Raw genomic sequence first — 15,430 nt, forward strand, 5'->3', positions numbered from 1 at the left:
GAATGAGTAAATAAAATCTCAGGTTAAGTAACTTGCCCAAAGCAGATGGCAATGCCAGTCTCCATCTCAGAGCTGGCTGATGCCAGAGTCTGTGTGGTTTCTAAGGCTCCATGCTGAATTCATCATACCTGATAGTTTCTGAAGTTGTGTGATGGCTCAGGGGTTAAGGCTTGAGAGAGTGCTTGAGAGTTGTAGGAAAATTATCATTCTAGATCTACTGACTCATGGTAGAGACAGAGCAGGTAAGCTCCCCGCTCTCTTAGGGTGTGAGGTCCTAAAATAAACCTCCTACCCTGGGGTAGCAGAACCCAAGCTCACATTCACCCCATCACTGCTTGCTCTGCACGGGTCCCCATGGGGGTCTGGGGATTCTCCTGGTCCCCCCTGGAGGAGATGCCCTCACTCCCCCTTTCCCCTATTCCTGGCTCAGGCCCAGGGCCCCAGCCTGCTTTCAGCCTCTCCTTTCAAGGTGGAGGCACCCTTTCAAGCCTCCAGAGCCTGCAGATTGTGCCACACTGTCCCAATGACCCAAATACAGACGGAAACTCCCCTCTGAACTTTCTTTTCTCTTCTCCTGACCCTTGCTCCCAGCCTCATGTTATCTATCAGTTTGCCAGTAATTCTGGGACCCAGATTTAGCCAGACTGCTACAAAAGGTAACTGTAACCATCACCATATTTTTGGAATCCTGGTTTTTCTGATTTCTCTATCAGACTGTCAAAAACTCTTGGACAAGCTGTGAGGGCTTTCCCCTCCCTTCCCACCCCTCTCCTGTCTCCTCCAGCCTCTCCTTTCTGGAGCAAAGTCCTGCAGTGCTGACCAAAGTCCTCCTCAGCTCTTGCCAAGAGGAATAGACTTTTTGTTATTCAGCTCCACCTGCCTTCTGCTGAGAGTGCATCTCATAGCCTTTCCTTGTAGTTTCTGTCTTCCTTTGTTTCTTTATTTTAATCTATCAGTCAGGTGCCTGGGGGCATTCTGTTTACTGAGCCCCAGACACTTGCTGTGTTCTTCTTGCCGTACACAATTCTGATGTGCTCCGGTCAGACGGGCCTCCTCTGCCTTCATAGGCTCAGCCTGGAACCCCAGTTGTTTCCATGCAATTTCATCTCTTGCCTTTGCTTCCCTGTGAAGCCGAGCCGCGGTGGGCCTTGTAATGTGAGAAGGACCTCTTAACCACATTGAGTGGCTATAATGAGTTGCCAGCCTCGTGGGAACTCAGATCAGAGGAAGCAAGAGAGCAGAATGTCAGCCCAGATTATCCATGTGGAGCTGACGGAAGAACTGGCTCTTAGTGGGTCCATTAACTGCATGACCCACAGCCCAGCCCAGAAGGTGAGAGCTGGGAATCGCAGGAGGCCAGGATGCTGTCTGCATGGCCCTGGCTGCTTTCCTGCCAGAGGGAGGACTCTGCCAAGATGTTACACTAAATGGAAGTAGCCAGAAGAGAGGAAGATGTGGACGGGCTTCCATCGTCTGTTTGACGGCTATCCATTGAACACGATCCTAGGCATCGGTGGATGACATAGTTTTCTGCCTTCCCAGAGCTTAAGGCTAGTGGTTTTAGTCTACTTCCAGATAATCAAATCCCACTTAACAGCAGTCATAGCTCTCTGCAAACTGTCAAGTTTCCTGATTAGCATAAAAGCAACAAGCATCCGGGGCACCTGGGTGGCGCAGTCGGTTAAGCGTCCGACTTCAGCCAGGTCACGATCTCGCGGTCCGTGAGTTCGAGCCCCGCGTCGGGCTCTGGGCTGACGGCTCAGAGCCTGGAGCCTGTTTCCGATTCTGTGTCTCCCTCTCTCTCTGCCCCTCCCCCGTTCATGCTCTGTCTCTCTCTGTCCCCAAAATAAATAAAAAAAAAACGTTGAAAAAAAAATTAAAAAAAAAAAAAGCAACAAGCATCCATAATGCATTGTGTGAAGCATCTATGTAGAACTGGGAAATAGATACAGAATGGTCTCACTGATTCCTTCCTGCAAACGTAAGTTCCATGGGAAAAAATGTATTTCTACTATATCCTTCCTCTATGAAAATCCAAGGGAAATACAGTACTATCCTACACATTGGTTGTGGTTCGTTATCTTATGAGACTGAGACTTTAAACATCCCTGATGCCAAGGAATCCTGAGTATGTATGCTGTAACACAAGGGCTGGCAAGATGTTGCTCAAACAAAGATGGAGTATACACCAGCCATCCCTGCCTTCTCACCATGTATGAAATTCCACCTGTTAATACTTTCTAGAGCCATGACCAATAGCCTCTGTCCCTACTGCCCACCCACCTCTGCCAAAAAATAGCTGGCACACAACATAAACACACACAACCCACTGAAGTCAGCATTTCCCTGTCCAAGCCAGGTGGGGTTTTGTCCCCATTACACATACGTGCATTCACTTGTGCCTACTGCTGTGCCAGAAATATGGCTCAGAGCTTTGGCACCCTGCTTTGGAAGGCAGCATTGCCGGGGAGGCCCAGAAATGGCATCTGAAGCTGGAACTCTTCCCCCTTCACAGCTGCTTCCATGGGGAACTTACTTCAGAAAACCCTATCACTCTCTACTCTCCAGGCCTACATGTCACAAGCTTTTGTGCTGCTTTCACCCTGGGCTACAATCCGTCCAGTCACTGAAATTGGGTAAAACAAGTTATAGTTGACACTGCTTCTCTCATTAGTGTTTTCTTCTTCTGTGTTCTCTGTTTCAGCATTGGTTGGAGTTCACAAAGTCTGTGGTGAAGCAATTGAGATGTAAGTATTCATGAGAAGATGGGAAGCCTCACCCCTGGGGAGGGTGGGACAAAACCTCCCACTGATAGTAAGTCTTGGTGACTATCCACTGTTCTGACTGTGAGCTGGCCCTAAATATGTGAAGATCCTCTTAGGATGGTTCAGAAGGCTGTGCGTCCCTGTGGGGAGGGAAGTCCAGTCGTCCTCTGGGGAGGGTGTTTCCTAATGGGCACATCTTTGTCTCTGCAGCGCAGCCTCCGTTCACCATGTGTTTCCGCGTGAAGTTTTACCCTGCAGATCCTGCTGCGCTGAAAGAAGAAATAACCAGGTAAGGCTGAACTTCCCTCAGCCACTCAGACCTGTTGAGGAGGATAGGAAAGAGGCACTGAAACCTCTTAGATCCTCTATTTTGGAAGCTTCTAACTCTTATGAACAAGGAATCTTCCTAAATATAACCTTACCTCTTCTGTATTTCATTTCCACATGCTTTCTTTACTCACCCCCCTCAGTAGGACTGGAATGGAGTGAGCTTCTTTTCTTCAACAAGTGTGTATACTTCATTTTAAACTAGTCATCTACAGGGGCGCCTGGGTGGCTCAATCAGTTAAGTATCTGACTCTTGATATCAGCTTGCGTCATGATCTCACAGTTCATGGGATCGAGCCTCACATCAGGCTCCGCACTGACAGTACAGAGACTTCTTGGGATTCTCTCTCTCCCTCTTTCTCTCTGCCCTTCCCCTGCTTGCTTGCTCTCTCTCTCTGTCTCTCTCAAAATAAATAAAAATAAACTTAAAAAAAAAAAAGAAACTAGTCATCAACAAAGGGATCTGGAGTAACTATTTAATCAAAAGCATTTTTTTTTCTTTTACCAAGGATGTGGCCCCCATGGATGTTTTTCAAGAGGGCAGGTTGCTTTTTTAGGGGATTGAAATAGACTCCAGTGGCCTAATGTACTTGAGAAATGCCGAAGTAGGACACTGAAAAATAAGCTGGGAAATACTGAAGATTTTAAATCCAAGTGGATAAACCCCCAGTGTGCTAATGGATCAGGTCCGTGATAAACTCTTCATTGTGGGGATCATGCTCTGTGGCAGGCAGACAGCTGCATGGAATGAATCCTATCTCATCCAGCACCACTCGAGGATGAGAAAGAACTTTTGTGCCCACATTATCCTACAAGAGGGTCAATGAATAGGAGCTTCAAATCTTCACCAGGGTTTTGTGTATATGAGCCACATTCTCTGTGAAAGTCTTACATCCAAGATCCAGGAATGCTCTGTAACGAGGATCCTTAACTTTTATATGAGAAATATCTAATTTTGACATTAGCAAAATGTTGATGTTACCTTGTAGAGATTGGGGCCTGAGGTCAAGAGGTGATGCCAGGGAATCCTAGAACTGAGGAGACAGCTCTGCCAACTCTCCCTGCAATTCCCCAAACCTTGGACACCACAGAAATTTGGATGAGGCTGTTGCCAGTTATATAGACTCTGTCCTATAAGGCCTTGCGATCTACTTCCAGATCCTGAACTGCTTGGAGGAATTCCGAAGAAAGGAAAGAGGAGGGAAGAAGGGAGGAAGAAAGAATATGGACCTATGTTCACTTCCTGTTCCGAAGAGCATGTCCCTAGTTTTATATCAGATAAAAGGAGCTGAAGTTTCTCTGAGAAGGAAAACGAGGAAAGGGGGAGACAAGAGGGCAAGAAACAGGACTAAGTAATACAAAGGAAGCACAGAAGTAGGACAGAGAGGAGAAGTGGCTTCTTCACATGGGCCCCAGTGGAGGGTGGGGGGAGTCTTGCAGTGGAGTTGGAAGCATGAGGAATGTTGTTTGCTTTGGATGTTTGGGGCAGTGCGTACGCACCAACTTTGAAGCACTGGGGCCAGTGAAATGTGTAGTTAGAACCAAACCTCATACTCCTTACTGGGCACAGAAACTGCAGGTTTGGGGCACCTGGGTGTCTCGGTCAGTTAAGCGTCTGACCTTTGATTTTGGCTCAGGTCATGATCTCATGGTTTGTGAGATCAAGCCCCACATTGGGCTCCGTGCTGAGCATGGAGCCTGCTTGAGATACTCTCTCTTTCCCTCTGCCCCTCTCCCCCACTTACACTCTCTCTCTAAAATAAATTTGAAAGAAAAGAAGAGGAAAGAAGGGAGGGAGGAGGGAGAGATGGAAGGAAGGAAAGGAAGGACGGAAGGAAGGGAAGGAAGGGAAGGAAAGGAAGGAAGGGAGGGAGGGAAGGAAGGAAAGGAAGGAAGGAAGGAAGGAAGGAAGGAAGGAAGGAAGGAAGGGCGAGGAAGAAAGAAAAAAAGGAAGGAGGGAAGGAACGAACGAACTGCAAGTTCTGATTGTCCACGTGGAAGTGGATGTGGCTCTACTTTGCTTCTGAAAACCAAGCTCATCCACATGACAGGAGAAATCTTGTAGTTTTAGGCAGGAGAGTAAGGGTAGAACCCCTATGAATGACAACTTAAACAGAGAGGACTTTTGGCAAAGCACTAGCCTGCCCTGCTCAGGACCCCCAGAGGATTAACCTCACTCTGAGCCTGTCCCAGCCCCTCCCCACTCCCCCTGCTCCCTGCTTTCCTGCCAAAAGAGGTGATGGTGCCAGGGCCGACCCAGAAGTCCACACTCCCGTCCACGTGTCTGGACAAATTTAACACACCTTTCTTGAGAACCCAGCACCTTGCCTCCTAACACCACACATCAGGATCGTCTGGTTTCCACCTCACTAGACCAACAGGGGGGATGACAGGGATTATTCTAACAACTCAGTGAGCTGCCAGTAAGAACACAGCAGACACATGGCTTTTTGATTTGATTAAAGGGCAAAAACACATGGTTATCTTGGCCCTTAGGAGGAGCTCTTAACACAATTTTCTAAGTCAAATGTTATTACATAATACTAATGTACAGACTCTCCTGCCCAAGAAGAAGCATAGACCTGGAAGCTCAGATCCTATTTCTGTCACTTCTTGGCTCTGTGGCCTTGGACATAAGATATTTAATCTGTCTGACCTTCAGACCCCTTATTTATAAAATGAGAAGAGTAACATCTACCACCTAGAATTGTTGGGAGAACTGACCACTACACTGGGATCTTGCACTTGGTAATACACCACCACTCCCCCGCCCCCGCCAGCAAGGCTTACACTGAGCAGAGACTGCCAGATTGATTACATGGTCCGTGCACCCCAAGGGCTCTGCATGGGACACAAGTACAATTAGTTCTGGCTTTTCTCCTTTGTTGATGTGAAAAAGGTACTTTTCTGATAATCCCTACTCCTCCTCTGTCCTTTTCCCCCACCAGCTAGAATCCTAACACTTAAGGAGCTAACTTTTGAGGATTCAGAGAGAAAGCCATCCCTGGTAATCAGTCATCCAAGTCCTCATGGTACAGCATGGGGACCAAGTCCAGGCCTCTCTCCAAGTCAGCCGACTTCAAAGGCACAGACAAAGGCACTGAAGCTCCCCTGCTTCCGCATACATCTGTGCTGAGCATCCTTGACTGTTTTCCCCTTGCTCTCCACCTCACCAACCTTCCTTCCCTAGAATACATCTTTCAAGCATTGTTGGGGGTGTGAACCCCAGAATGCCTGGGCCTGATTTAGAGTCTTTGTGCCTCCCCTTCCCCAAGGCATCCTGTGGAGGCCTTGGAATTAGCCGCATCTTTCTCCTCATTCATGTCTCTGCTGATCTTGAGAAAGTGGGTACCTGCCCCAGCCTAATTACCCATAATTCATTCCTGGCTTAAAGTCCTCCATGCCACCTTTCTGCCAAGCCAATTTAGCTGTCAGTGTGTTTTTTCCTAGTGATATTGGTCCTAAATTTCAATGCCATCTCAGCTATTCCCATAAAGGCAGACTGAGAGGAGGGAATGAAATAGGAAGTAAAGAACTGTGCTTCAATTTATCTCTTGGACTCTTCCCAGATGATAAATTTAGTTGCCAAATCCTGATTAATCTCTTTTGTCATTTTGTAAAGTAATAAATAGATTTTCTTGTCTGAGCTAGAGACAAGGCAGAGAAAATGGGGATTAGGCACCAGATTTAGCGTTTAACAGGGACCGCAGGTGTATGAACTCTGGAAAGATCAAATAATAGAAAGAAACTGAGTGCAAATGGGGCCCCACCCTCTAAGGAAACAAAGCTGCCTGACATGTGTTTGAGCAGGTGCTCAAAAAAAAAAAAAAATGTTAATGGAATGAATGAATCTCTTCATGAATGGAGTTTATAGGTCATTTATTCCTTCAATGAATATCACTTGAGCCTAGCTTAGGCTAAGATGGACTGGCAAGCTTTTTCTATAAATAGTAAGTATTTTAGACATTGTGTACCATATGGTCTCTGTCATAACTGCTCGGTTCTGTCTTTGCAGTGTGAACACAGCCAGAGACGATACCTAAATGAATGAGTATGGCTGCGTTCCAATAAATTTTTTTTTGTTTTTTAAAGTTTATTTATTTTTTGAGGGGGGGAGGGACAGAGAGAAGGGGACAGAGGATCTGAAGCAGGCTCCATGCTGACAGTAGAGAGCCCTGTGCGGGACTCGAACTCATGACCTGAGCTAAAGTCAGATGCTTAACCGACTGAGTCATCCAGGTGCCCCTAAAATTTTGCCTTATTTCATTGGAAACTCTGGTGGCAGGCCATAGTTTGCTGACCCCAGACCAAGGAATCAAAAAGAACTGGGTATAAATTCTAGGTTGTTCTTTAACTAGCTGTGTGACCAAGCAAGCAACAGTCTCTGCAGTCAGTCAGTTTCTTCATCTGTGAAGCACAATAAAAACAGTAGTCACCTCAGAGTCACTGTGAGGACTGCATGAGACAGTACGTGTTCAACAGTACAGTGTGGTGGTGCCTGGCTGGCTGAGTTGGTAGAATGTATGACTCCTGATCTCAGGGTTGTAAGTTTGAGGCCCATGTTGGACGTGGAGCCTAGTTAGGACAACAAAATAAAATGAAACAAAAAAACACAGTACAATGTGTGGCTCACAACATGCACTCAGTAAATCATTATTGTTTTGTTATTGTTTTGTATCTGTCTCTCCCCACTGGAATGTAAACTCCATTAAGAGTAGGGACTCAGGGGGCGCCTGGGTGGCGCAGTCGGTTAAGCGTCCGACTTCAGCCAGGTCACGATCTCGCGGCCCGTGAGTTCGAGCCCCGCGTCGGGCTCTGGGCTGATGGCTCAGAGCCTGGAGCCTGTTTCCGATTCTGTGTCTCCCTCTCTCTCTGCCCCTCCCCTGTTCATGCTCTGTCTCTCTCTGTCCCCCCAAAAATAAATAAACGTTGAAAAAAAAAAAAATTTTTAAAAAAAAAAAAGAGTAGGGACTCAGTTTTGTTCCCTTCTGTATTCCCAGAACCCATGACAGTGCCTGGCACAGTAAGTGCTCAGAACTGGATGGAGGGATGGAGGGATGGATGGTGGCTGGGAGGGAGGGCAATTAGGTGAGCTAAGTAAAGGATGTACAAGCTCTCTAGAAGAATATTAAAAGTGAATTAAAAAATCATCTCTGACTCCAAGGAGCTTGCAGGCTAGTATGGGGGAAGAAAACATTCTAAACATGATTAAAGAAAAGGGGTGGTAGAAAATAGAGGAGGCCAGGGAAAGAGTCTGATAAAGGAAAGTTGAGTCCAAAGAAAAAAAATCTTGGGAGAAACTCTTCAGGAGACACCACTGCTTTCCTGAAGTCAGAACTTTTAATTCTGGAAATATCTGTGGATTCGTCTCTACACTTTGATATCAGAAAGCACAGTGCCACAGCCAATACCTTGGAGAGATGTACATGTCACAGAAAGATAATTTTCCTTGGCTGTCTTTTAGGTTTTCACTTGCTCTGCCATCAGACGGTCCCAATTCACACCTCCCTCAATTTAGGACAATGTTGGCATTAAAACAAAAATGGAGGTGAGGCCAGGAAGAGATAAGTAAAGTTTACCCAAAAACGTGTCCTAAGGAACAGGCTTGTCTTAAATCTGGTCTAAAGTTGATTTCTTGTTCGGTTCCGATGAGAATTTCTCCCTGATGACACAGTTCTCTTGCCTGTATTCAGGACCCCTTTCTTGCTAACTGACAACTAACTGAATTACCACGGGGGTAGGAAAAGCATCAGGCCTTGAGTCAGGAGATCTTCCTTGACTCTGATCACTGTGTCACCTCAGAAAAGTCACTCTATATGTATAGCCTCTGTTTCCTCGCCTATGAGAGAATTAGGCTCTACAGCTCCTATTCTGAGGTTCTAAGATTGGGTAACCAAGCCAGCCTGTTCATCAGGAGCTGGGAACGCTACGTGGCCCTGGCAGGCCGATCTCCTGGCTGGAAACAAAGTGGCCCTAGTGGCGGTATCTCAGGCAACAAGAGAGACTTCCTTAGGCCCATGCATGGCAGGGGAGAATGTGCCAGGTTCTCTTGAGAATAGGTCTAAGAATGCTGTGGGTCACATGGGATATATTTTCATGTCCAGCAACAGTGAGTCACTGGTTACCTCCTTCAGTGAATAAAACATGAAGCTTGATGAAAGCCACTGTAGCAGAAAAGGGAGGGGGGACCCCTAATACAACTCTGTACCCTGAAGCTGTTGGCTGATTCTTTCTTGGACTTAGTGACTTGCTAACAAACAGAATAAAGCAGAAGTGATAGTGTCTGAGACGAGGTCATAAAGAAGTGAATCCTCCTGTCAGGCCTATAGATGTTGGTCTTGAGTTCATTTCTTCTTGTCATCTAAAGAATGTGCTTTGGTTTTTTTAGGATGTTGACTTGCCCCTCCTTCCCCTACCCCCTCTAATTGCTGCACCATTGTCTAACAATGTTCCTGTGGCCTTACCCTTGACCCCCCTGTAGATGTCCTACCTCCAAAAGTCTGAATAAACCCCACCCAGCAGTGGAAAGCCTGTTTCCTTTCCAGCTCACTGGAGGCACCTGCCATGCACCCATTGATAAAGATGCCTGATAAAGATAATGGTTCTCAGGGTGAGGAGGAGCATGTCCCCCCTGGGTGGGAAGGGAGCAAATCAGAAGGCTTCAGCAGGGCTTTTATCAAACCCAGGAGCAAGAAGATACACACAGATTCTGATGTGCTCTCCCCCCACCCCGGGGGATGTTTTCCTCACCACCACATTGAGAATCAGTGCCCAGAGCCTTGTTGTCCGTTTCAGCTATCTCCTTTAGTCCAGTATCCCTGAATTGTAGCACAGAGAGCTGTAGAAGGAGTGATATATGAACTCAGGCCCAGGGAATGATCAGTGAGTGAGGGACAAAAGATTTGCTTCCATGTCCCACCAAAGGGACAGGGCCATTTAACAGTGACTAAGAGCCAACCTCAGGAGTCTTATAGTCAGTCCTGAATTTGAATCCTGACTCTGCCACTTCCCAGTTGTGTGCCCTTGAGAAAATTACTTAAGCCTCAGTTTCCTTATCTTAAAAAGGGGGGATGATACAACACTGTATGTTAACTATATTGGAATTAAATTTTTTCTAAAAGGTGGGGGGGGGGGTGGATCATAGTACCTATTTCAAAGTATTAAGTGAGAATTAGATGAGCTATGCATGCAAAGTACATAACACCTGGCCTGGCAGATAGGAAGTGCTCAGTACACATCAGCTACTATCCGCTGTTGCTCTTGATGTCCTGCTTCTACTGAGGTGAGAGTTTTCTCTGTTTGAAGAAATGCTAGCCACAGGTTTCTATGCTTCCTTCACTGCTATTGAGCTCAGCCAACAATTGAAGGCCGTTCCACATATGGACAGATTGGTTTGGCAAGCTGAGGCAGAACTCTTCCTTGGGCTGGTTCCTTCATGCTCCATTCCACTTCTTAAGAAGAAACATCAGCCAGAGTCCTAGGCAGGGAGAAGCCCAACTGGCCCCTCTCTGCTGACACAGGTTTCTTTTTCAGCATCGAATGGGCCAGGGCTGGCTCCTTCCAAAACCCAACACTGGGAGGGAGGACACAGTGCTTTTGCCAGGAAGCACCGTTTCTGTTTAGAGCTACCGAAGGAAACTAACAAGTTGTTTTGAATTCAATCCCAAATCAGTTCAGGGCAAAGCACTTAAAAAAGTCTTCAGGGAAATGGAAAATATGTTTGTTCTGTGGTGCCATTTTAAGTTTTTGTTTTTAAAATTCATTTAAATTCATTTAAAATTCATTTAAAAATTTCATAGGCTTATATTACATACTTATGTCTTTAAAGAAATCAGAGAAATCCTTTATAGTTCACCCTCTCTTTTCTCTCTAGGTATTTAGTCTTCCTACAGATCAAAAGGGATCTCTACCATGGCCGTCTCCTCTGTAAAACATCAGATGCTGCCTTGTTAGCAGCTTATATCCTTCAAGGTAATGACTTTTGACAGGATGAATGAACTTGCTTTCATGCTAAGTCCTGATTATATTATTTCAGTCACCACAGATGACTACTTCTTGGATATAAACAGTATCTAACTTGAAGCAGAGTCTAGGTTGGAGAGCTTCTTTGCCTAGCCTCCTTAGTCCCAGAAAGCTCTGACCACTCAACGCTAAACTGTGCCTAAGGTCTTCCTGCGGGCTTCTTTAGGTCATCATGACTCTGTTTGGGATTTCCTCCACCCTTGGTTGATAGAGTTACTGGGACTCTGGAGAGTCATCTGAATCAATTTTTCTAAGACTTTACATGCAAATCTCAAAGGTGTGAAGTATCTTGGAATTCTGGTTTCTCAGAGACCTTTCCATTCAGAGTGTTCAAAGTTGAAATGTTTACAAGTAACAGATATATTTCCTAACATGCTAATAGTGTAGAGTTGAGTCTGTATCCAGCAGATTCCCAGACTGGCTTTTTTTTTTTTTTTTTTTTTTGCAAAACATTGGGAAAGGTATGCACTCTTCATCTATGTGATGCCTTCTCCTTCCATGAAGTACAGGGGCTCCTGAGTGCCACTTCTAAGGCTTCCCTTAGTCCTTAGGCCTGAACTGTCCCCAGATTGTTCAGGACTACACTAAAATCATGAAGTTTCCTTCAAAGAATCTGAACTCTCAATTGGAAATCTGTGAACTCCAGGAAGCTACTTTGTGGAGAGAACCTGGAAAATGCTTGCCAAAAAGAAACTTCAGTTCATCTGTTAAGAGAAATATCATAGCTGTGTTAAGAATGTAAAAGTCAGGGGTACCTGGGTGGCTCAGTCAGTTAAGCGTCCAACTTCAGTGTAGGTCATGGTTCATGAGTTCAAGCCCTTTATGGGGGGGTGGGGGGGTTGCTGGTGCCCAGAGCCTGGAGTCTGCTTTGGATTCTGTGTCTCACTCTCTCTCTGCCCCTCCCCTGTTCGAGCTCTGTCTCTCTCTCAAAAATAAACACACATTAAAAAATTTTTTTTGAAAAAGAATGTAAAAGTCAACACATAGCAAGTTTGACTTCTGAGAGTCCTGTTTTTAAAAAATCACCTAACCGGCAACTCTAGAAGGTGCCTACCTAAGCTACCCAACTAGAGCTAAGCAACTCTAAGCTACCCAAAGAGGCCCCTTTCATTTTTAAAGGAGAAAACTTGGTTTAAGTGAGATTTTAAACTCTATTATTTCCTTCAGTTTTACCCTGACAACATTGAATTTTTCTTTTTCTTATTTTCCTTTAAAAAAGTAGTTGATATCCAATATTGATGTTTTCTACTTGGAGCTTTCTAAATAAAATTATAATAAATGACTTCATGGCTCAAGGTCACTCTGGACTGTAGGCCCAGGGAAGCTTTTAGTCTCTTGCAGAATGATAGAAATTCCCAAGTAATTTGGAAGACACAATGAGTAGCTTTGTGCACAAGTACAATATTCAGCTGTGAGAGGAGGGCACATTTTCCTCTTAATATTTATTCTCCCCTCAAGATTTCGCACAGGCCCTGGTTGTGGTTCTCACTAACGAAGGAGAAAGGACAAATACAAAGCAGCTGGCACTTCTAACATACTTTGTCCTAACATAGGCACGATGTTCCCTGTGGAGCCCTTCCTGTGCAGAGGACTGGGTTCTGATCTGCTTTGTGGAGAGTGTCATGGGCCCACCACACTACCCTATGGAAATCTCACTGATCTGAGATCCTGGCAGCGTTAGGGATGGACTCTTTGTCTCTCTACATGGGTAGAGGAGAAACAGCGCCCCATGCAGGAAGCTAGGAAATCAGCCTTAGGACCTGGTGCTCCAGAACTCAAAGACCAGTTTCAGTCTTGCTACTCTTGAGGTTCTCTCAGAGGGGCGTGGCACCTGGTCAATGGCACCCTCAATGAATATTTACTCAAATATATTCATTTGATTTGATTTGATTTGATTTGATTTGATTTGATTTGATTTGATTTGATTTGATTTTGACTGAGAGCGGAGTTCTGAGTTTGGGTCATGGCTCATTCATCAATGTGTCCCTGCTAAAATCCTCAAAACTGACACTTTAGACTTCTGATCTGGCTCAGGCCCAAGAGGCTCGCTCTTCCTGATGCAGCTCGGTTTCTTGTGCGCCACCAAGAGCTATGATCCCAGGACCTTTTCTCAAGGCTGAATAGATAAAGACCGTGATACAAGCTTCTGCTTTTCTATTGGATGTTTACTTGTGGTGACCACAGAATACAGGCTTGGCTCTGGTATCTGCTTAGACTTGATATCACCCCAGGGTGCACATCTGGGAAAACAAGGGTGGCGCATGCTTCTTCTGAGGAGCACTCCTTCCACCTAACCCACAGCCACACTCAAGATCCACTGTTCTTTGGAAATGTGGTGTGTGCTTTGGCTTTTGCTCTGTGTGTTCATCTCTTGTTGCTTTACCAGTGCTGATTTACCTACCTCCACAACTGTTTTACTCTGCTTTCCTTTTGCAAGCGGAGATTGGGGATTATGACCCAGGGAAACACCCTGAAGGCTACAGCTCCAAGTTCCAGTTTTTCCCGAAACATTCAGAGAAGCTGGAAAGGAAAATTGCTGAGATTCACAAGACAGAACTCAGGTATGTGACACTCAGTTGAGGCTCAGGACACTCTGTCCCCCACAGCCTGAGCATACAAGCCCCATGCTGCATCCTGACTCCGGGATGTACCATTTTCAGCATTGCACTGACAGCACAACCCCAAAGCCCTATAGAGTAGGCTGAAGCCCAAGGGCAAGAGGGACATTGTATTGTAAGGAAAACAGAGAGAGATTGGCCTCTGAAAAGTATTCACGTTACTAAGATAAATGATGAGACAGAGGAAGAAGCATGGACTGGGGAAAAGGAAAAAAAAAACATAAACAGCAGAAGAGAAAAAAGTGAGAGGAGGCATATGAAACATGGGCAAGCCTCTGCCTTCAGTCTGTGACAGTGTGATAGGTGGCTTCTGGGTCAGGGGATGGGACTGTGCAGAGCTAGCCTAGTTCATGAACACTGGGGGTGCCCTGAGAGCTCTTGGTTCAGGGGCTGTGTCTTCAGCACTGCCTCACTCAACCCCACAGCACTGCACAGAAGGAAGGGGCAGAGAAGAGGCTGGAAGCAGGGGGCTTGTCCTCCTCATATTCTTAGTTTTTTCAGAATATGCCACATTCCATAAAATAGCATTAATGTGTCCTTTCACCCACGTGAAATAGGATTTTCTACAAAGATTGATTTAAAGAAAAAAAAAGGCAACAATAGAGTGTATGGGCTCTACTTTGTGTGGCATTCTGGAGCACATATACCCCAAACTGACAAACTATGAAGAAAAAGGCCATATACACTGTAGCGCTGTAAAATAAAACACATTAGTACATTACAATTTTTAGAAATCTTTGTCAATGTTGGTGTAACTACCTTTCTGGGGAAGGATAATGCCGAAGTGGGGGGAAAGACATTTCTAGCGTTAATATTAAGTTTAAACTAGTTCCTACCCTGACTCCCTGAGCTCCCCCACCCCAAAACACAAAATCCTCACTTACACTCAGAATATTCTACCAAAATTATGTCCCTAAAACCTCCTTAGCCTTTGCAAGCAGACCGCCTGCCCAGAGCGTGTGGCAGGGACTGGCTCCCTCCCTCCCAGGGGAATGGAGACACCTAACGGAGGTAGAATCCTAGCAGCTCTCCATCCTTCTCCAGCCCCATCCCTCTCCCAGTACTGGTGTGTCCTTGCCAAAGCTGGAGGGCTCCTCCCATCACTGTTAGGGAAACAGCGGCCCCTTGTGGTAAAGGTCAGAACAAACATCGACCTTTGAGAAGGCTCATGGTTTGTTCAAAGGAGACTTCAGGGCTGTCCTGGGACAGCCAAGAGGCGCTGCCAGGAGGGTTTTAGGAGGTGTGAGAGTAGTGGGGACAGTCATCCAGAAACCTAGTAGGAGACAGGGGATCCCCCAGGAAATGATGCCCACTTTGAGGGCCCCGGAGGTTTGGGCCAACTCCAAGACTGGATGGAGCCCACAAGATCTTCCAGTTTCCAGACAGGGAATGAATAAGCTCCCTGGAAGGGGCAGTGGTTCTCAGCTGCCCCTGGTGCCCAGCGTTCTGTCTGCCTCACAAACATTTCCCAGGCACCTTCTCTGCACCTCAGGTGCTCTGGCAGATGTAGGAATCTGCAGTCAACATAATGCCTACTTGCACGGGCTGGCTGCATCACTAGCATGTGGAAATGTGTGTTACCTTCCTCCAACTCTAACATGAGCTCCTGGAAGGCCCAGATTGTGCAATGTATTTCTTGGTAGATTTTACACAAGCAACATGGAGACTTGCACATAAATGTGCTGATTGACACCCATC

At 46.0% G+C, this 15,430-nt stretch overlaps 1 protein-coding gene across 4 annotated transcripts in view; it reads left to right on the forward strand.

Annotated features, from left to right (window-relative positions):
- FRMD5 (FERM domain containing 5) overlaps positions 1-15,430 on the forward strand; it is a 323,336-nt gene that overhangs the window by 281,338 nt on the left and 26,568 nt on the right. For 3 of the 4 annotated variants that reach the window (XM_047074487.1, XM_047074485.1, XM_047074488.1), the window contains exons 3-6: positions 2,705-2,747; positions 2,976-3,054; positions 10,966-11,063; positions 13,552-13,675. In XM_047074487.1, coding sequence (XP_046930443.1) covers positions 2,705-2,747; positions 2,976-3,054; positions 10,966-11,063; positions 13,552-13,675 — 344 coding nt within the window. Of the gene's footprint in view, positions 1-2,704; positions 2,748-2,975; positions 3,055-10,965; positions 11,064-13,551; positions 13,676-15,430 lie in introns of those variants that run through there. The other variant, XM_047074489.1, reaches the window with a different exon arrangement.

Source organism: Lynx rufus, unplaced genomic scaffold (genome assembly GCF_022079265.1).
Source record: "Lynx rufus isolate CCGP_SWC_20201006 ecotype Redwood Valley unplaced genomic scaffold, mLynRuf1.p SCAF_13, whole genome shotgun sequence".
Lineage (NCBI taxonomy): Eukaryota > Metazoa > Chordata > Mammalia > Carnivora > Felidae > Lynx > Lynx rufus.